Genomic DNA, 22,901 nt, shown 5'->3' with positions numbered 1-22,901 from the left:
CTGTGATTACAGGTGTGAGCCACCACATCTGGCCTGCAAGAAACCTTTAGGCCCAAGTTAAAATACATAAGGATGCAGCTTCAGGCTACACTGAATCTAATAATGGATACACCTACTATCTGATTTAACCTCCATATCCACGTTCTAAGAGAAATATGCGTTATTTTCCTGAGTCTATGTGCTTAGTAAATGATAGTGCTGGAATTTGACCTTTAATCTTTTGGACCCCAACTGCCAATCTTTTCATGTCATGTCAGTATAACAGAAATCCATTGAAGAATATCTGGATGTAATTCAGGAGAAGAGGAGGAATGTGAAATTTAAAAATGAAAAGGTGGCCAGGAGCGGTGGCTCAGGCCTGTAATTCTAGCACTTTGGGAGGGTGAGGTGGGTGGACTGGGAGTTCCTGAGGTCAGGAGTTCGAGACCAGCCTGATCAACATGGAGAAACTCCATCTCTACTAAAAATACAAAAATTAGCCGGGCGTGGTGGTGCATGCCTGTAATCCCAGCTACTCGGGAGGCTGAGACAGGAAAATCACTTGAACCTGGGAGGCAGAGGTTGCAGTGAGCTGAGATCGTACCACTGCACTCCAGCCTGGGCAACAAGAGTGAAACTCCATCTCAAAAAAAAAAAAAAGATGAAAAGGTGCCAGGTGTGGTGGCTTATGCCTGCAATCCTAGCACTTTGGGAGGCTGAGGCAAGAGAATTGCTTGAGCCCAGAAGTTTGAGACCATCAGCCTGGGCAAAATTGTGAGACTCTGTCTCTACCAAAAAAAAAAATTAACTGGGCATGGTGATGCATGCCTGTGGTCCCACCTACTTGGGAGGCTGAGGTGAAAGGATTGCTTGGATCCAGGAGTTCAAGGCTGCAGCGAATGTAAACCAAAAATACAATTCTAAGGCCTCCCCCACCATCTAAATGAACCTCTCCTCTCTGCCAAGGGCATGCCACAGTTAACCCAACAGGGCAGCCATTAAATCTTAAGGCTCGAAAATAATCACCTTCAACTCTATGTCTCATATCCAGGATGCACTGATGCAAGAGGTGGGCTCCCAAGGCCTTGGGCAGCTGTTCCTGTGTGGCTCTGCAGGATACAGGCCCCGTGACTGCTTTCACAGGCTGGCATTGAGTGCCTGTGGCTTTTCCAGGTGCATGGTTCAAGCTGTTGGTGGATCTACCATTCTGGGTTCCGGTGAATGGTGGCTCTCTTCTCGCAGCTCACTAGGCAGTGCCCTAGTAGAGACTCTGTGTGGGGGCTCCAACCTCACATTTCCCTCTCCGTATTGCCATAGTAGAGATTCTCCATGAGGGCTCTGCCCCTGCAGCAAACTTCTGCCTGGACATCCAAGAGTTTTCATACATCCTCTAAAATTTAGGTGGAGACTCCCAAAGCTTGACTCTTGTCTTCTGTGCACCCACAGGACCAACACCACATGGAAGCTTCCAAGGCTTGGGGCTTGTTCCCTCTGAAGCAATGACCCAAACTCTACCTTGATCCTTTTTAGCCATGGCTGGAGCTAGAGTGGCTAGGATGCAGGGTACCATGTCTTGAGGCTGCACAGAGAAACAGGGTCCTGGGCCCAGCCCATGAAGCCATTTTTCCCTCCTAGGCCTCTGGGCCTGTGATGGGGGGGCAGCTGTAAGGGACCTCTGAAATACCCTGGAGAAATTTTCCTCATTGTCTTGGCTATTAACATTTGGCCTCTCTTATGCAAATTTTTATTGCCAGTGGCTTGAATTTCTCCCCACAAAATGGGTTTTTCTTTTCTACCACATGGTTAGGCTGCAAATTTTCCAAACTTTTATGCTCTGCTTCTGTTTTAAGCATAAGTTCCAATTTCAGACCATCCATTTGTAAACGCATATGACTGTATGCTTTCAGAAAAAGCTAGGTCAAATCTTGAATGCTTTGCTGCTTGGAAATTTCTTCTGCCAGATACCCTAAATCATCTCTTTCAAGTTCAAAGTTCCACAGATCTCTAGGGCAGGGGCAAAATGCCACCAGTCTCTTTGCTAAGGCATAGCAAGAGTAGCCTTTGTTCTAGTTCTCAATAAGTTCCTCATCTCCATCTGAGACTAACTCAGCCTGGACTTCATTGTCCATATATCATACTATCAGCATTTTGGTAAAAACCATTCAACAAATCTCTAGGACGTTCTGAACTTTCCCACATCTTCCTGTCTTTTTCTGAGCCCTCCAAACTCTTCCAACCTCTGCCTATTATCCAGTTCCAAAGTGACTTCCACATTTTTAGGTATCTTTATAGCAGTACCCCACTCCTGTTACCAATTTTCTATATTAGTCTGTTTTTACACTGCTATAAAGAACTACCTGAAACTGGATAATTTATAAGGAAAAGAGATTTAATTGATTCATAGTTCCGCATGGCTTGGGAGGCCTCAGTAAACTTACAATCATGGTGGAAGGCAACGGGGAGCAAGGGGCATGTCTTCCTATATCATCTTCTATTACTGTTGTGCTTACAATCCAAGTGTATTACTGATGTTGCCAGTTGCAGAACCTGAATGTGTTTCCCACTTTTGCAACTCTTCTGCTTTTGTTGCTTATTTATCTGAGTATCTCGATCATTGAGGTTGTGCAATTGTAAAGACAGACGCAAATACGAAGAGAGGCACTTTGTTCCTCAAAGGCCTTTGGCTCTTTTTTTCTCCCCTATTTTTCAAAGACTTTTGTTCTGAAGCCTTTGGTTCTTGAATGAGAATTAAACATGTTTTTCTAGAGAGGAATGAATTCGAGATATTTGGGGCTGAGGTAGTGCAATCTTAATTCATTATATAATTTTCTAGAACTTTAACACCAGTTTATTTAGAGCATGAACATTTATAAAAATCACATTAAAAAAGGGTAAGTGGGCGAGGGTGTCTTTCTCATTCATTGTGTACATACAGCTCAGAAAACCTGATCTCTAGGCTATAGCTCTAATTAAGTCCTTTTATATAATTGCAGAAGGAAGTTCTTGCATTGTGGGTCACTGAGAATACATTGAATCCCAGCCCACTATACAATTTATTGAAAATTGTAGAGATTTGAGTTAACAGTGCTAGTCTTTTGTGACTTGCAGAAATTAAACTGAGGCATGCTGTTTGTATTGGTAATTTGAGCATCTAAAAGAGCTGTCTCCTGGGGTGGGGGTGGGTGGCGGGGAGCTTAATTGTGTTGTGGCTGAATTTGGAGTTGCCACTGTCAAAAGTGTTTTAAGGCTTTTGTCCCAGAGAAAGACTTAAAATGCTTAAATCTCACTTGAACTGCACTCTATTCTAAACTTCTCAAGATTAGGATTAAACCAGTCAAGCTTGCCTATTATTGAGCTCTTTCTCACTTTACTTCAGAATTTGTGTTGCTTTGTAAAAATTAAAAATGGGGTATTACTCGAAGAAAAAAGGCTTGACTAATATTGTCTTTCTTAAAGCTCTTTTGTTGTTAGCAATAGAAATCCAGCACCACCTAGTTTAAGCCCAAAGCAGGATTTATCATAAAGCATATAAAGAGAGGCCCAGAACTCAAGGAGAGGAAAGTGTCCTAACTTCAGAATAGGGAGAACCAGGGCTTTGAACACAGGTGGGATGTTCCCTCTGGCTCTTATGTCTGGTTCTTTGAGCAGCTTGGCTGCATTATTAACTCACTGTGGAAGGGCTTTCTTGCTAGGTAGAAAAAAAACATGGCTCCCAAGTTACAACATCCATCCCAACCAACAGACTGGGTCCCAGCCCTCTCTTTGGTCCAATATTTGAGTCAAGTAGTGTAACAACTGTGGTCAGGAAACAAAGCAATGTTGCACTAAATCATTTCTTACAGGACTCATGTAACCTAGAGGTGCTCAAATTATTATCTGGGGATATCTAAGGCAAAATTAGAGTTTACCTGGTGTGACTGGGCAGGATAAGCCAAGGGAAGACTGAGAACAAGGAGATGAGGTTAGGGAGGTGGCTAACCATGGTTCATGCAGGTCCTTGATTGGTTAGGGTAAGATTCCAGAGCACAGTTGCCCAGTGGAAATGTAACATGGGCTGGGCATGGTGGTTAACTCCCGTAATCCTAACATTTTGGGAGGCCGAGGCAGGTGGATTGCTTGAGGCCAGGAGTTCAATATCAACCCAGCCAATATGGTGAGACATGCCCCAGAGTTAGGAGGTGGGGCCTTTGGGAAACAATTAGATCATAACACAGCCCTCATGAATAGGATTAGTGCCCTTATAAAAGAGGCCCCAGAGAGCTACCTTGTTGCTTCCATCATATGAAGACACAACCAGAACAAGGAAGTGGGCCCTCACTGGACATGAAATCTACCAGCACATTGATTTTGAATTTCTAGCATCCAGAACTGTAAGAAATACATTTCTGTCCTTTATAAGTCATCCAGTCTGTTGTATTCTAACAGCCTGAACAGATTGAGAAAGTAACAGAAAGGAACAAAAGTAACTGACCTGCTTCTTAATATTCATAAGCATGAAAGGACAACCAAGGATCATAAGATGTTTGAATAAAACTAGCAGGTTCAAAATGAATAAAAAAAATGTACCCTAGAAGAAACACAGATAGTTCATGGAATAGAGATAACTTTTTAAAAGTTCAGATTAATATTGTGAAAGAAATCTAAAGTGATAGCATCTATAAAATACTAACAGGTGACTGTAAAAGCAAAAAATAGTATGTTTTAAAACTATAATTCTAAAATAAAAAAGCATGGGCTAGAAGAAAAAGTCAAGGAAATCTTGCAAAATGTAGAACAAGGGACAAAACGTTGATCAGTGAGAAAAAGGTTGAAAGACAGAGGTGACCCACTAAGAAGGGCCAATGTCCATCAATAAGAATTTTAGGTTGAGAACACAGAAAACAGAGAGAAGCAAATAAACAGGAATAGTGCTCCCAGAGTTAAAGAACCATGACTTCAGATAGAAAGGTCTTACCCACTACTAATCCATATGAATGGAAAAATACCCATATCTAACAGTATCCTGGAGGAACTTCACAATTCCAAGGACAAAAAGGAATGCTTAAAAGATTCCCAAAAGGAAAAAGAGGGCACTCCAAGGAATGACAACTATATTGGCATTTTATTTCTTATCAGCTCACTAGGTGCTGGAAAAGAAAGGAACAATGCCTTTTGAAAATCTCTGAAGGACAATGATTTTGAGCCCAGAGTTCTACAACCATTCAAATTAGCATTTAAATGGAAATATATATATTTTGATTTCCAAGGACTGAGGAACTTTATCACCTACAAACCCTTCCTGAAAGAACTGCTTAAGGATGTACTACAGCAAAATGAAAAGAAATCTAAGGAAGAGGAAGATACCAGCTGCAGAAACACAGCAATTCAAAGACACCCTAGAGTGTTACTTGCGCAATAGGCCCCCAAAAGGAATAATGTGAAGACACAGAATCATTGTAGTGGATAAAGTTTTATTACAGTACTAAATTTAAAAATCACAGTATATTTACTTTTCCCTCAAGAGAGTCTGGGCACAGTGCATGATGCCTGTAATCCCAGTACTCTGGGAGGCTGAGACAAGAGCATAGTTTGAGCCCAGGAGTTTGACATCAGCCTGGGTGACACAGTGAGACCCATCTCTACCAAAGAATAAGAAAATTAGCCTTAGTGACAGATAATTACATCACCTTTTCTACCGGGTCCAAACACTCATTTGACCCTGCCATGAATATTTTTTATATCATCAGCAGACTACAGAAATTTGTTCTTGGTTTTCAGTGTTAAGAATTAACCTACAGACAATTTATGGAAGATTTAATTTGCATTAGAGAACAGTGTGCTATAAACTCTGCCAATGCCAGGGCATTTTAAGAAGTATATAAAGTATAGGTAGAGAGGAAGACAAAGGGAAGGAGTAGGGGTGCCAAGTCCCTCAGCTTACCCAGCAGAAAAGAGATACTTAGTGTGAGGTGGGGTTGGGGCCCAGGGGAGGGTGGCAGGTGAGTTTAGGAGAGGATAGGACACGTGGGTGGAAAGTGAGGTGAATGAGGGCTGGGAGGTTGCAGGGGGCGCTGAGTGGAAAAGGCAGGGCAGAGCAGGGTGTGCTGAATGGACAGAGTAGAGCAGAGCAGGGGTTGCAGGGTGGAAGGGGTGGTGCAGAGCAAGTGGTGCTGAGCAGAAGGGGTGGGGCAGAGCAGGGGGTGCTGGGCAGAAAAAGTGGGGTAGAACAAGGGGTGCTGAGCAGAAGAGGTGTGGCAGAGCACAGAATGCTGACTGGAAAAAGCAGTGCAGCACAAAGAGTGGTGAGCGGAAGAGGTGGGGCAGAGCAGGGGGTGCTGGGCGGAAGGGGCGGGGTAGGGGCGAAGGCAGAGCGCCCCCTCGTGGCTGGGGCGCCTGCGCAAACCAGCTGCCTCACGCTCACTGGAACTCGCGCTACTTGGCAGCACCTCGCTTGTGCTGACTTCGCCTGACTTTGTCTTACCTGACGCGACATGCCTCTCCTGCGTGGGCGCTGTCCTGTCCGCCGCCACTACCGCGACGTGGCCCTGCTTGGCCTGCAGCCGGCTCCCCGCTTCGCCCACTCTGAGCCCGCGCGCCAGCGGCCCCTTTCTGCCGCCGTGAGTTGAGACCCAGCCATCATGGCGGCGCGGACAGGGCGGGCGGGAAGCGCGTGGCCCAGGCAGGGCGCCCCGACGGGTGGGAAGAAGGGAGGACAGGGCTTGCTGGCCTCGCGTGGGAGGCTCCTGTGGCTTGGCCGCCGTTGGGGGAGGTTCCTGGGAGAGGGTCGCAGTGAGGATGCTGTCGTCAGGCGCAGGGGCGGAAAGCCCGGGACCCTGAGGGCCGCGCGGGGATTGGGCCTCCTTGGTTGTTACCCTTTACCGGCACCTGGCTCGGGGGCAGGGCTATGGTTTCGCGGAGGAACGGTTTACCATCCTCGGACGTCCTCGGCACTGCCAAGATTTAACATTTTCGATAAAATGGTGGAAATCCTGGGCCGCATCGAAATTCCACAGTGCGAAGGTTGGAACCGGAGAACCGTTGAAAAAAAAATCAGGTGATCCATGAATCGATTTTCAGCATTTTAGATTTCAGCATTTTAGATTTCCTGTTTCTAGGACAACGGTCTAGTTGATCAAAATGTTTTTTAAAGTACTTTTTGTTAGGCGGCAAGTCAGTGGTCCAGGAAGCCATACTCAGCAGCGCATTTCATCTTCTCTTCCAGGAAATGGCTGTTGGACTTGTGGTGTTTTTTACGACCTTCTTAACACCAGCTGCGTACGTGCTAGGCAACCTGAAGCAGTTCAGAAAGAATTAGATGAAAGAAGATGTTGAACAGCTGTTAACGTCCAAAAAACTTTCAGAAAAAGCTGTGTTTTTGTTAACGAGAGCAAGATTACCTAGTTGAGTGATGCAACCATTGTGGTATTTACTTTCCTCTTGTTTATGATGAATATTTTGCACTTTTTTAGTACTGTGCGTTATATAGATGTATAGTGAAAAATGTTCTGCTTAAGTGTTAAATAAAACATTTATTTGTGCTTGGTAATATGTGTGCATATTATTTTCTAAACATCGTGAAAGCTGATGAAAATTTACTGAGAACTGCTGTGAAAGGTCAGACTTAGTGACTCAAGGAGTGACATTAAGCGTTACTGTATGGGAGTGAATGTATCTAGTGACATCACCCTTAAAAGATTAGATGTGGAGCTGTAAGATAAGTTTAGCTAAATGGTTTTTATGTTCTGTTAGTACTGCCATGCCATACTTCACAATTTGCTGTAAGAAGTACAACCATTTCTTATCTTTGCCTCTTTAAATGACTACACTTCAGAAGGTGAAGAGTCGGTACATCTCCTATTTTATGTTATCTTAGTCTTCTGTGAGGTTTGAAGAATCATACACATCTTTGAACTGTCTTAGCTGTTGATTATGCTGTTATCATGGGCAACATAGTTCAACTCTGAGCCTTGGTTTTCTTATCTCTGTAATGGGGACTTAAAATTGCTGTCTTGAAGGGATGTTGTGGGAATAAAACATTGAAGAAAGAAAGATAAAGTACCTCTCAACATAGTACCTGAAACAATAGTCAATAAATAGAAGTTATTGTTTGAGGATATACAAGGTTGCTAATATTCATTCATTCAACAAATACTGAATTCCTGTGTGAGGTCAGTATACCCCAAATAGACTCCTTCCTTGTTTAGCTTACAGGTCTTAGAGGGCTAATGTTTTGTTACTTTAGTATTTTTACATCTCTATCTCAAAATTTATATTGATGTATTAGTCGATGTTCTCCATAGAAACAAAAAATAGGATGTGTATATATACACATTTATATATGGAGAGAGAGAGATTGGTTTATTTTAAGGAATTGGCTCATGGTTGTGGAAGCTGGCAGGTCAGAAATCTGCAGGACAGGCTGGTAGGCAGGAAGACACAGGAAGGAGTTGGAGTCCCAGTCTGAGGACAGTCTTCCGTCAGAATTCCCTTTTTGCTAAAGCCAGTCTTTAAAGCCTCTGACTGATTGGATGAGGTCCACCTACACTTTGAAGTACTATCTTCTTTACTCAAGGCCTACAGATTTAAATGTTAATCTCTTACAATCTTCACAGAAACACCTAAATAGTATTTGACCAGATACCTGGGAGCTGCGGCCTAGCCAAATTGACGCAAAATTAACCATCACAATTGGATAAAATAATTTTTCAGAGTGAGAGCATGAAAAAGGTTGGTGATACCTCTGAAATGTAAAGGTGTGAGCACAGTGGCTAATCAAAATCTTAGCAGTTTCTTAAGATCTACCTTCGCTGTTCACTGGTTGCAAACCTGCTCCTAGGCCCTTTACGTGAACTCCCATTGGGACACAGGCTCAATCTTCTGATTTCTTGTATTCAGTGAGACCTTGCTTTTGCTGCCAATTTTGAACTTACTTTTTCCTTCTCTAACTCTGGTGGCTTTGTATTTCGACTTCTGATGCCTGCCTTCATGTGCTCCAAATTATGGCAAAAGACAGCTTTACCCTCCTAGCTGGGGAAGAATATTGAGCTATAGGAATCTTTTCCATAGAACTTTAGCACTTAGTGTTCTGAACTGTTTGACACTCAAGTTACTGAGTACTCTTATGCAATAATACTGTATGTTGGAAAATGGTAACTTATTTTGATGAATGAACTCTGTTGCCCTGTCTTGTTAATTTTACACTCATAAAGGTGTCACATTCAAGGTACAGTTTGTTCTTGTTTGGAGTAGTTTTGTTCTATAAAGGCACTGTGAACACTGTATTAATGAATACTGAACTAGGGGAAATTCAGAGTTAAGTTCCTGTGGGCCTCTGGTCATAACATTTTTGTCAGCCTCTCAGTCTATAACTTATTTTATGTATGTTTCTTTTTAAAAACACCTTATTTAATATACAGATGCTCTTGGACTTAACAATGAGGTTACCTCCTCATAAACCCATTGTAAAGTGAAAGTCCTGTAAATTGAAAATGCATTTAATCTACCTAACCTGAATATCATAGCTTAGCCTACCCTACCTTAAATGTGCTCAGAACACTTATAAATCAAGTGCTGTTTTAAATGGAACCTATTTATAGTTTATGCACACATGCATAAACACAGACATACAATATGATACTTTGGTAGGTTCAAGAGTTGGGGGAGTCACATCTCTAATGTTATGCGTGATGTCAGCCTTCAATCAGCTGAGCTTCCTTATTCCACGGTTCCCACCACACCTTGACTTGACATCACTGAGATTTCTACTTCTTTCTTCTCCATAGGACCCTGCTATTTTTCCTTTTACTTATTGAACCTTATCTTTTTGTAGTATGTGAACTATTTTATTTTTATTTTTATTTTTATTTTTTGAGATAGTGTCTCACTGTGTCGCCCAGGCTGGAGTGCAGTGGCACAATCATAGCTCACTGAAGCCTCAAACTCCTGGGCTCAAGTGATTTTCCCACCTTGGCTTCCCAAAGCTTTGGACTACAGGCATGAGCCACTGTGCCCAGCATATTCAACACTTTTTAACTCTGTTTGAAATCACCTTTGCCATAGTATCACACACTGTGGTTTGGCTGCTTCTTATTTCCCTGCTGTGAATTTGATAGTTCTTTCTTAGTCTTAGCCTTTCTTTTTTTTCTGTTGTAAAATGTATTCTTTCTTTATATTCTAATTCGTGTGAATAACTTCAGTTACCATATACTTGTTTACCCTCATATCAATCACCCTGTCCCATATCTTTCTCCTGAAATCCAGTTAATTATGTGTATTTGCTTAACATTTCCTCTTGGATATTGTATAGACACTTCGGATTTAAAAATCCAAACCTGAAACTTTTCTCTCCTCAAACCTGCTCTCCTTCTTGTGCATTGAGTGATTCATTCAATATTTGATCATGTTTGGGCACTTACTGTACACGACTGTACACTGTGCTAGGAACTGGATATATACTGAGGAACCAAAAAGACAAAGTCAGTGCCCTAACTTGCTCTAGAAGAGGAGATAGACAAACATGTAGCCTTAAATACGTAATCATAAATAGGGTATGGAAAATAACCATGGGTCCTAACTTAAATTGGGGGAGGAGAGAGTCATAGAAGTTATGTTTGCTAACATGATATTTAAGTTAACCTGAAAGATAAATAGATGACGAGTGGGGGGAAAAACCGAAAATTTTAGGGAGAAAGAACATCATATATGACACCCTGAGGAGGCCAATATCTGTAACATTTTGTAGAATTGAAGAAAGCAGTGTTTAAGGGTTTTGAGTGAGAAGGAAAGTGATACGAGAAGATGATGATGGGCAGGTGAGAGCCAAATCCTTACAGGCTGTGTTTTATGGACATTTAAGGTTTTATTATAACTACAAGTTGAGTACCTCTAATTTGAAAATCTGAAATCCAAAATGCTCCAAGATCTGAAACTTAATGAGTGCTGACACGATGCTCAAAGGAAATGCTCATTGGAGCATTTCTGATTTTGGATGTTGAGCTCGTTGGAGCATTTCTGATTTTGGATTTTTAGCTTGGGGATGCTCAAGTGGTAAGTATAATGCACATATTTCAAAATCCAACAAAATTCAAAATCTGAAACACTTCTGGTCCCAAGCATTTTTTTCTTTTTTTGAGACAGGATCTTATTCTGTCACCCAGGCTGGAATGTAGTGGTGTTATCGTGGCTTACTGCACCCTTGACATCCTGTTCTCAAGTGATCCTCTCACCTTAGTCCCCTGAATAGCTGGAACCACAGGCATGTGCCACCATGATCAACAAATTAAAAAACTTTTTTTTTTTTTTAGAGACGGGATCTTGCTATGTTGCCCAGACTGGTGTTGATCTCCTGGGCTCAAGTAATCCTCCTGCCTTGATCTCCCAAAGTGCTGGGATTACAGGCATGAGATACTGCACCCAGCCCTAAGCATTTTGAATAAGAGATATTCAATCTATACAGGAAAAGGGTTTTCAGCAGGAAAGGGTTAGGATCTGGTTTTGGTAAGACAACCCAAGTACTTTATGAAAGTAAATACAATGAGAATTAGATCATGTTTGGCTTGAATCTCAAAAGTTAAGCTAGTATGGTCATTTCAGCCACCAGAGATAGACAGGGAAGCCATCTTTGTCTCTACTGTAGCTCTAATTTTACAGTCTTTTTTTTTTTTTGATGGAGTTTCGTTCTTTTCACCCAGGCTGGAGTGCAATGACGTGATCTCGACTCACTGCAACCTCCTTCTCCTGGGTTCAAGCAATTCTCCTGCCTCAGCCTCCTGAGTAGCTGGGATTACAGGTGCCTGCCACCATACCTGGCTAGTTTTTTTTTTTTTACCCCCGAGATGGAGCCCAGGCTGGAGTGCAGTGGCACATAATGAGCTCACTCACCGCAACCTCCGTCTTCTGATCTCAAGCGGACTCTCCTGCCTCAGCCTCCCAAGTAGCCGGGATTATAGGTGCCTGCCACCACACCCAGCTAGTTTTTGTATTTTTAATAGAGACGGGGTTTCACCATGTTGGCCAGGCTGGTCTCGAACTCTTGACCTCGTGATCAGCCCGCCTTGGCCTCTCAAACTGCTGAGATTACAGGCGTCAGCCACCACACCCAGTCAGTTTTTTGTATTTTTAGTAGAGATGGGGTTTCACCATGTTGGCCAGGGTGGTCTTGAACTCCTGACCTCAAGTGATCCACCCGCCTTGGCCTCCCAAAATACTGGGATTACAGGTGTGAGCCACGGTGCCTGGTCTAATTTTACAGTCTTAATAATTTTACATTTTGAACTTCTCTTACATTGACCACCTCTTTCCATCCAGGTTCAGCTTCATCTCTTAACAACTTTTAACTGTCTTGCTAACTATGCTCTTGTTATAGTCAACTACTCATATTTTCATACCCCTATCCTATCAGTGCACCAGTTTTTCAGATTGCCTCCAGCCTTTACATAGGTAGCTAGTGTCTCTAAAACGCTTTTCTCCTTCTCTAATTTCTACTTTGGCTTGGATAATTTTTACTCCTATTGCTCTCTCAACTCTCAGATTAAATGTGTCTGTTGGATAACCTGTCCATCTCCTGATCTAGGCTCACTGCAACCTCTGCCTCCCAGGTTCAAGCTATTCTCCTGCCTCGGCCTCCCAAGTAGCTGGGATTACATGCACCTGCCACCACGCCTGGCTAATTTTTGTATTTTTAGTAGAGACAGAGTTTCGTTGGCCAGGCTGGTCTCAAACTCCTGACCTCAGGTGATCCACCTGCCTTGGCCTCCCAAAGTGCTAGAATTATAGGCGTGAGCCACTGTTCCCAGCCACTTCTATTTCATTCTTGTAGGTTGCAGCCCTTTGAGGTCTTAACCCAAATTGACATGGGTTCACCCATTCACCTGATTCCTCTCCCAATCCAGATCGCTTTAGACTCTGGGCTGCAATCTCTGTTTACTTACCCACAAGAGACTGTCAAAAGCACTTTTTAGTCACTTCTTCCAGAATTGCCGAATGCAGGGCTGTCTTGGTCTCTGTATTTCACCAGTGCCTGGCCTGGTAAGTCTTCAGTATTTTGCAGTTCTTCAGTACCTTCAAGGAGATGTTTGTGTATTTTGTTCTACTTGTCTAGTTGATCAGCAGAAATAACTGGCTTTACTGACCCATTCTGCCAACCAGAAGTGCAAACCCACTATATGATCTGATTTTTCAGGTTTTGAAATATTTAATTTTTTTGCCACATCTGGCCTAGTAATCTGTTTTTAAAGCTATGGTTAAAGCAAATGAATAGCTTTCTTCATATAAGGTGAATGGAGAATTTGAAATAATCTTAAGTTCTGGTTAAAAAATGTTTTCTCTGACTTTTATTTTAGGTTTGGGGGTACATATGCAGATTCGTTAACATGGGTAAATTGTATGTCATGAGGTTTGGGTGTACAGATTATTTTGTCACCCAGGTAATAAGCATAGTACTCAACAGGAAGTTTTTCGATTCTCACCCTCCTCCCACCCTTCAAACTGAAGTAGGCCCCAATGTGTCTTGTTCCTTTGTTTCTGTGTGTACCCAGTGTTTTGCTCCGACTTAGAGAACATGTGATATTTAGTTTTCTCCTCCTGCATTAATTCACTTAGGACCTGTGTTAATTCACATAGGATAGTGGCCTCCAGCTCTATCCATGTTGGTGCAAAGGACATGATCTCCTTTGTTTTCATGGCTGCATAGTATTCCATGGTGTATATGTACCACATTTTCTTTATCCAGTCCACCACTGGTGGGCATTGTGATGGTCAATAATGGGTGTCAAGGTTATTGGATTGAAGGATGCAAAGTATTGGTCCTGGGTGTGTCTGTGAGGGTGTTGCCAAAGGAGATTAACATTTCAGTCAGTGGGCTGGGAAAGACAGACCCACCCTCAATCTGGTTGGGCACCATCTAATCAGCTGCCAGTGTGGCCAGAACATAAAGCAGGCAGAAAAACATGAAAAGACTAGACTGGTTTAGCCTCCCAGCCTAAATCTTTCTCCCGTGCTGGATGCTTCCTGCCCTCGAACATCAGACTCCAAGTTCTTCAGTTTTGGGACTCGGACTGGCTTCCTTGCTCCTCAGCTTGCAGACGGCCTATTGTGGGACCTTGTGATTGTGTGAGTTGATACTACTTAATAAACTTCCATATATATATGTATAAAATCCTGTTAGATCTGTCCCTCTGGAGAACCCTGACAAATACAGATTTTGGTACCAGGAGTGGTTCTAGAGGAACAGAATATTAACGATGGAGTTTTTCATTGGTTTTAGGGTTTCTGGAGTTGGTTGCTTAATATGATTAGACTCCATAATGGTAAGGATGCTACTTCTAATAGTATGGAGAACACTGATACTCGTTGGCATGAACTGTTTAGAGAGTTATGCAAAGTAAATGTATTTGATGCCCCTGAGAGGCAAGGAGTTTAGTGACTCTATGCATAATACCTTTAACTATATGTGGAGGACCAAGGAACATAATGAAGTTGGTTGGTTGCTCGAGTTTAGTGACTCTATGCATTGTACCTTTAACTATATGTGGAGGACCAAGGAGCATAATTAAGTTGGTTGGTTGCTCCTAAGTTCACTGGACAAAGTGATGAAAGAAAATGATGAACTCAGGGATTCTAACTGCCAGCTTCAGAAGCAGATCCTGAGCCTCAAATCTTCTAAGATTGCCCTGAATGAGAGTCTTATCTCCTGTAGAGAAAGAGCTGAAATTGTAGAAAAACAGACATAAGCTCTTACCACGTGCGTGACTGACCTGCAGTGAAAGGCGGATGCACAGCCTCGCCAGGTGTCTACTGTTAAAGTGAGGTCATTGATTGGAAAAGAATGGGACCCTGCAACTTGGAATGGGGACATGTGGGAGGACCCTGATGAAACTGGGGACAGTAAGCTTGTAAATTCTGATGAACCTTTTTTTGCCAGAAGAAACAGCTTCCCCATTCCCAGTAGTGGCAACATCCCCTTTCCGACCCCATGCTGCCATCAGCCTTTCCACCTTTGTCTGAGGAGATAAACCTTGCACGGCTGCCTGAGGCAACAGTGATGGCCTCCCCTGAGTCAGCTGCCGGGCAAGATGTTGATTCTCCTTAGGAGCCACCCCCAACACCCCTGTTTGCTTCTAGAACTATAACTAAAGTCCCAGCAGGTCCCTAGAGGTGAGGTTGAGAGTGTGACCCATGAAGAGGTGCAATACACTCAAAGGAACTACTTGAGTTTTCTAATTTATATAAGCAAAAATCTGGAGAACAGGCATGGGAATGGAAATTAAGGGTGTGGGATAATGGTGGAAGGAACATAGAGTTGGATCAGGCTGAATTTATTGATTTGGGCCCACTAAGTAGGGTTTCTGCATTTAATGTTGTAGCTTGGGTAGTTAAAAAAGGTTCTAATGGTTTATTTGCTTGGTTAGCTGAAATATGGATGAAAAGATGGGCCACTGTGAGTGAGCTGGAAATGCCTGATCTCCCTTGGTCTGATGTAGAGGAAGGGATCCAAAGGCTTAGGGAGATTGGGATGATGGAGAGGATTAGTCACTTTAGACCTACTCATCCTGGCTGGGAGGGTCCAGAAGGTACACCCTTGACCAATGCTTTGCAAAATAGATTTATGAGGGCAGCACCTGCATCTTTGAAAAGCCCTGTAATTGCTCTTCTCTGTATGTCAGATCTAACAGTGGGAACTGCAGTCACTCAAAGACAGAATTTAAATAAAATGGGAATAATTGGATCCCAAGGTGGCAGGGACCAAGTGGCAGCATTCAACCATCAAAGCCAAGGTCTGCGTAGCTACCATAATGGACAGCAGAGGCAAAGCAGCAATTAGAATAGTCTGACTTGTGTAGAGCTCTGGCATTGGCTAATTACATTGTTCCTAGAAGTGAAATTGTAGGAGGCCTACTGCATTCCTACATAACTTGTATAAGCAGAAAACTTCCAGGTGGAATGGACGAAAGACTAACTTGAATTATAAAAAGAGAGAATCATGACTTGAGCCACTTTACAGACTCAGAACCCCTTGAATGAAGGGGAGGCCGGGTCTCCTTGAGGAAGGACCCCACTATACTACCGACAATTTCTGCCGTTAATCTTTCTCCCATCCTTCCCCACGGAGACATCCAGCCTTTTACCAGGGTAACTATACACTGGGGAAAGGGAAATGATCAGACATTTTGGGGATTACTGGACACTGGCTCTGAGCTGATGTTGATTCCAGGGGACTCAAAACATCACTGTGGTCCTCCAGTTAAAGTAGGGACTTACAGAGGTCAGGTAATTAATGGAGTATTAGATCAGGTCAAACTTACGGTGGGTCCAGTGGGTCCCTGGACTCATCCTGTCATTTCCCCAGTGCCAGAATGCATAATTGGCATTAACATACCTAGCAGCTCGCAGTACCCTCACATTGGCTCCCTGACTGGTAGGATAAGGGCCATTATGGTGGTAAGGGCCAAATAGAAACCATGAGAGCTTTCTCTACCTAGGAAAATAGTAAATAAAAAACAATATTGCATCGCTGGAGGGATTGTGGAAATTAGTGCCACCATCAAGGATTTGAAAGATGCAGAGGTGGTGATTCCCTTCACATCCCCATTCAACTCTCCTATTTGGCCTGTGCAGAAGACAGATGGATCTTGGAGAATGACAGTGGATTATTTTAAGTTTAACCAAGTGGTGACTCCAATTGCAGCTCTGTATCAGATGTGGTTTCATTGCTTGAGCAAATTAACATGTCTCCTGGTACCTGGCGTACAGCCGTTGACTTGGCAAATGCCTTTTTCTCCATTCCTGTCCATAAGGCCCACCAGAAGCAATTTGCCTTCACTACCTCAGGGATATATCAACTCTCCAGCTTTGTGTCATAATCTTATTCGGAGAGAACTTGACTGCTTTTTGCTTCTACAAGATATCACACTGGTCCATTACATTGATGACATTCTGCTGATTGGATCCAGTGAGCAAGAAGTAGTAAACACACTGGACTTACTGGTGAGACATATGTGTTCCAGACAATAAATTCAACTAAAATTCAGGAAACTTCTACCTCAGTAAAATTTTTAGGGGTCCAGTGGTGTGGGGCCTGTCAAGATATGCCTTGTAAGGTGAAGGGTAAGTTGTTGCATTTGGCCTCTTCTACAACCAAGAAAGAGGCACTGGCTGGGTGTGGTGGTTCATGCCTGTAATCCCAGCACTTTGGGAGGCCAAGGCGGGTGGATCACTTGATGTTAGGAGTTCGAGACCAGCCTGTCAACATGGTGAAACTTCGTCTCTACTAAAAATATAAAAATTACCAGGGTGTGGTGTGATGTTGGGTTGTTAATATGAGCTCTTTCTAATTTTTTGATGTGGGTGTTTAGCACTATAAACTTTCTTCTTAACACTGCTTTAGCTATATCCCAAATATTATAGTATGTTGTATCTTTGTTTTCATCAGTTTCAAGGAATTTCTTAATTTCTGCCTTAATTTCATTGTTTACCCAAAAGTCGTCCAGGAGAAGATGGTTTAATTTTCATGTAATTATAGGATTTTTGAGAGCTCTTGATACTGATTTCTATTTTTATTGTGCTGTAGCTCGAGAGTGTAATTGTTAAGATTTTGTTTTTTAAAAAATTTGTTGGCCGGGCATGGTGGCTCACACCTGTAATCCCAGCACTTTGGGAGGCTGAGGCGGGCGGATCACGAGGTCAGGAGATCGAGACCATCCTGGCTAACACGGTGAAACCCCGTCTCTACTAAAAATGCAAAAAATTAGCCAGGCGAGGTGGTGGGCACCTGTAGTCCCAACTACTCGGGAGGCTGAGGCAGGAGAATGGTGTGAACCCAGGAGGCGGAGCTTGCAGTGAGCCAAGATCGCGCCACTGCACTCCAGCCTGGGCGACAGAGTGAGCCTCTGTCTCAAAAAAAAAAAAAAAAATTTGTTGAGAATTGCTTTATCTCTGATTGTGTGGTTAGGTTTGGAGTATGTGCCATGTGCCTCTGGGAAGAATGCATATACTGTTGTTGTTGGGTGGAGTGTTCTGGGGATTTCTGTTAGGTCCGTTTGGTCAAGTGTTGAGTTTAGGTCCCAAACATCTTTGTTAGTTTTCTGCCTTGAAGATTTGTTTAATCCTATCAGTGAAATATCGAAGTCTCCCACTGTTATGTGGTTATCTAAGACTCTTTGTAGGTCTTTAAGAACTTGTTTTTTGAATCTGGGTGCTCCAGTGTTGGGTTCACATATATTTAGGATAGTTAGGTTTTCTTGTTGAATTGAATACTTTATATCACTATGTAATGCCTTTCTTTTTTCTTTTTTTTTTTTTTTTTTTTTTGAGATGGAGTCTCGCTCTGTTGCCCAGGCTGGAGTGCAGTGGCGTGATCTTGGCTCACTGCAAGCTCCGCCTCCCGGGTTCATGCCATTCTCCTGCCACAGCCTCCCGAGTAGCTGGGACTACAGGCGCCCGCCACCATGCCTGGCTAATTTTTTTTTTGTATTTTTAGTAGAGACGGGGTTTCACTGTGTTAGTCAGGATGATCTCGATCTCCTGACCTCGTGATCCACCCGCCTTGGCCTCCCAGAGTGCTGGGATTACAGGCGTGAGCCACCACGCCCGGCCTATGTAATGCCTTTCTTTGTCCTTTTTGATCCTGTTGGTTTAAAGTCTGTTTTGTCTGAAATAAGAGAAACCTGCACACACAAAAACCTTTTTAGTTGAAGTATAACACAGGTATACAAGTTATAAGTGTATGGCTGAATGAATTTCACAAAGTTAGTATACCCATGCAACCAGCTCCCAGAGCAAGAAACAGAACATTACCAAGATCCAAAAAGACTTTCTTATGCCCTCTTCTATTCATTAGCCACCTAAAGATAATCCCAATCATGACTTCTAACAGCATAGATTAGTTTTGCCTGTTTGAACTTTAATGTAAATATATAATATAGAATGTACTATTACCTCTGACTTCCTTTGCTCAATGTTATGTATGTGAGATTTATCCATATTGTAGTTTAGGTTTTATTTTAATTTATTGTAGGTGGAGAGATTAGATCAAGAAGGTGGCACATATGTTCCACCTCCAAACAAATCTGGAGAAAAACATAGCTCAGTAGTCACAGTAGATGGGTGTTTTAGATGTGGGGAATTCCAGGCTCAGTTTCAACATATACAAGGAATGGAAAAGGGGCCTGGGATAATCTTCAGCGGGATTGTTAAGGGAACTATACTTAGCTACTTAGCATGTTAAACCCTCCCCCATCTCAGTTTGTGGCATTGGCTTAAAAAATAACTTTATTGAGATATAATTTACATATAATTCAATTCACTGGCATTGGCTTATTGACTAAAGTTGTAAATGTGGATACTGGGGGCTAAAGGGCCTGGGATTTTTTTCCAGGTAGTTGCTAATGTCCTCTAGAAAAAAATGGGAAGCCTTTACAACTACAATAGGTGCCACATGTCCTGCCCCTCCTCCTATATTTACCAGAATCAGGTCACAGTAAAAATAAACAGAAGGATAGAAATTCTCAAATACAGAAGTGCTCAGGGCTGGGTGCAGTGGCTCATGACTATAATCCCAACACTTTGGGAGTCTGAGGAGGGAAGATCACTTGAGCCCAGGAGTTTGAGACCAGCTTGGGCAACATAGGGAGACCCCATCTCTACAAAAAAAACCCTTTTAATTAAAAAAAAGTTGTCAGGCTGTGCGCAGTGGCTCACGCCTGTAATCCCAACACTTTGGGAGGCCGAGGTGGGTGGATCACTTGAAGTCAGGAGTGCGAGACCAGCCTGGCCAACATGGTGAAACCCTGTCTCTACTAAAAGTACAAAAATTATCGGGTTGTAGTGGCAGGTGCCTATAATCCCAGCTACTTGAAGGCTGAGGCAGGGGAATCACTAGACCTGGGAGGTGGAGGTTGGAGTGAGCTGAGATCGTGCTACTGCACTCCAGCCTGGGTGACACAGCGATACTTCATCTCAAAAAAAAAAAAAAAAAATGTGATCAGACTACCAAGTTTCACCAAATACTTGAGGAAAATCAACACCATGAAAAAAGAAGTACCAAACTCAAGTTATAAAACTAATACTGAGAAATCAGAGTTAACATAGCAAGCAGAGAACCATTTTTAAAGCAAACATATTCTCATAGATTTGACAATGGAACATCCTTGACTATGAAGCAGAGATCTTGAATATTAAAAATATAATTATTAAGATGAAGAACTCAACATCTGAGCTAAATATCAGAATGGTACAAAGATCAAATTAGCTGCCAGAGTAAGCTGTGAAAGTCTTTAAGCACATAGAGAAAAGACCAAGGAAATAGAAATAGTGAGAAAAAAGGGTACATGGAATATAGCTTCAGGAATTTAATATCTGTCTAATAGGAATTTCAGTTAGAGAAAAATGAAGGGAGGAAATAAAGGAGTCAAATAAAAGTTTCCCAGAGCTGGAAATGACAAAAGGCCTCAGATTGAAACAATCCATCAGCTGGAAGTAGAATAAATTATAAAAGGCCTATACCTAAATACATTCTGGTGAAATTTGAGAAGTCAAAGGATAATGAGAAAATTCTAAAAGCTTTCAGACAGAAAAAAAAGAGGTTGTCTACAAAGCAATAATCACATCTTTTATTGTAGCACAATCTTCGCAGACAATGAAACAACACTTTCAAAGATAGAAAAGAAAATGATTTTGTAACCAATTAGAATACTATACCTACCCAAAGTAACATTTAGGTGGGAGGGTAAAATAAAGATGTGCAAGGCCTTAAGGTTTCCCACGTGAGGTATTTCAGGTGAATTGTGCATTGTAGAAAATGTTCCTTCCCTTCCTTGTCTGAGCAAAGATTTTTTAAAATTTATGATTTAACTAACTAAGGATATAAATGTTATCACAAATGAGTTGGTTACACAGAGCAGATCCAAAACAGCATCTGTTCAGTGCATCTTTCCATGGCTCTTAGGTTCTTAATGGGATGTATAACTGCTGGAGATGATATTCAGCCAGAATAAGGTCCTGTGGATGTGGGAAAACTCAAGTCTTGCTAAGCTTTTGTCCTTTTATATATTTAGGGCTGAGGTGACCATTCAGAAATAACTTAATCCATGTGTTTCTATTAGTGTAAGCAAATACTAAGTTCTCTTGATTCTTTTTTTTTTTTTTTTTTTTTTTTTTTTTTTGAGACAGAGTTTTACTCTGTCACCCAGGCGGGAGTGCAGTGGCATAATCTTGGCTGACTGCAATCTCCGCCTCCCGGGTTCGAGCAATTCTTGTGCTTCAGCCTCCTGAGTAGCTGGGATTATAGGTGCATACCACCACAACCAGCAAATGTGTGTATTTTTAGTAGAGATGGGGTTTCACCATGTTGGCCAGGCTGGTCTTGAACTTCTGACCTCAGGTGATCCACCTGCCTCAGCCTCCCAAAGTGCTGGGATTATAGGCATGAGCCACCGTGCCCAGCCTTTCTTGATTCTTTTTATTTTTCCCAATAAGTATAAGTGCTAGGACTCTTGATTCTTAACCAAAAGCCAGTATTGCCAAGGACACATCCTCTGAGTAGAAAAAGCAGTTGATTCCCAGTGTTCCTGAGCTTCTTGTTTCACAGACATCTATTTTTTTCCCCACAGTCCTCATCTCTTAGCTCTTATCTGGGAGGCTTTCATACTGACTTTGATTTGAAGACATCGTAAATCCAGTTCTCCATTTTTCTCCTATTAAATAGTGATTAGAGGCTGTGTTCCCGCAAAACAAATCTATTATCACATAGGAGGTAAAAACAAAAATCATAAAATAGTAAAAAAAAGAAATCTAAGGACGAGGAAAAAATGGGTACAGGAAATAGTGGTGAAGAATGCCAGTCAAACAAAATAGTTAAGTTCAAGTAATAGTTGATTCATTAAGTCAAACAATTTAATAATCTAGAACTGAACCCTCAGATGGTAGAACATGTGTTGGAGTAAAAGTGGATGGTAGCCAGCAGGGAAGGCTATAAATACTGATACTGATGGAGATACTTTTGGCCAGTGAAATTGTATTCCTTTATTAATGCTGTGTGAGATAAGAAAAAAAAAGGGTATTCCTTCAAAATTTAAGGTTAACTGTAAGAAGTATGGAAATAGGCTGGATGTTTTCCAAACCTTTAGAATAAAAACATGGAAAAGAAAATGAATCCAAAACAAAAAGGCAAAAAAGTTAGAGTAGCAACAATAGGTGTGGTAAATTGAAAAAATAGGAAAAATAACATGAGGGCAGGAATAACTTTTAAAAGATTAGTAATCACAACAAATGTGTTTGTTGTGAGAAGTCAGGGACCCCGAATGGAGGGACCAGCTGAAGCTGCAGCAGAAGAACATAAATTGTGAAGATTTCATGGACATTTATTAGTTCCCCAAATTAATGCTTTTATAATTTCTTACGCCTGTCTTTACTGAAGTCTCTGAACATAAATTGTCAAGATTTCATGGGCACTTATCACTTCCCCAATCAATACCCTTGTGATTTCCTATGCCTGTCCTTACTTTAATCTCTTAATCCCATCATCTTCTTCGTAAGCTGAGGAGGATATATGTCACCTCAGGACCCTGTGATGATTGTGTTAACTGCACAAATTGTTTGTAGAGCATGTGTGTTTGAACAATATGAAATCTGGGCATCTTGAAAAAAGAACAGGATAACAGCAATGTTCAGGGAACACCAGAGGTAAGACTTCTGGCCGCCAGTGAGCTGGACGGAACAAAGCCATATTTCTCCTCTTTCAAAAGCAAATAGGAGAAATATCGCTGAATTCTTTTTCTCAGCAAGGAACATCCCTGAGAAAGAGAATGCGCCCTGAGAGTAGGTTTATAGATGGCCCCCTTAAGGCATGCCAACTTTTATGGTCAAAGCCAAAGGGATGAAATAAGCCCCAGTCTCCTGTCATGCTCCCAGGTTTATTAGGACGAGGACATTCCCACCTAATAAATTTT

At 42.1% G+C, this 22,901-nt stretch overlaps 2 protein-coding genes across 2 annotated transcripts in view; one reads left to right on the top strand and one right to left on the bottom strand.

Annotated features, from left to right (window-relative positions):
• LGMN (legumain) overlaps positions 1 to 22,901 on the bottom strand; it is a 1,022,235-nt gene that overhangs the window by 646,764 nt on the left and 352,570 nt on the right. The window lies entirely within an intron of this gene.
• Positions 6,313 to 7,504, top strand: LOC126959711 (cytochrome c oxidase subunit 8C, mitochondrial). Its single transcript, XM_050799215.1, has 2 exons — positions 6,313 to 6,575; positions 7,181 to 7,504. The coding sequence occupies exons 1-2, from the start codon at positions 6,450 to 6,452 to the stop codon at positions 7,271 to 7,273; spliced, it is 219 nt and encodes a 72-aa protein (XP_050655172.1). The 5' UTR covers positions 6,313 to 6,449; the 3' UTR covers positions 7,274 to 7,504.

Source organism: Macaca thibetana, chromosome 7, assembly GCF_024542745.1.
Source record: "Macaca thibetana thibetana isolate TM-01 chromosome 7, ASM2454274v1, whole genome shotgun sequence".
In the NCBI taxonomy this organism is placed as follows: Eukaryota; Metazoa; Chordata; class Mammalia; order Primates; family Cercopithecidae; genus Macaca; species Macaca thibetana.
The sequence above is the reverse complement of the archived record's forward strand: the minus strand, read 5'-3'. Positions and strand labels throughout refer to the sequence as shown.

Coding starts and splice junctions, on each gene's coding strand:
- LOC126959711 (XM_050799215.1), top strand. CDS start 6,450: ATGCCTCTCCTGCGTGGGCGCTGTCCTGTCCGCCGCCACTACCGCGAC. Junction 6,576..7,180: donor AGCGGCCCCTTTCTGCCGCC/GTGAGTTGAGAC, acceptor CTTCTCTTCCAG/GAAATGGCTGTTGGACTTGT.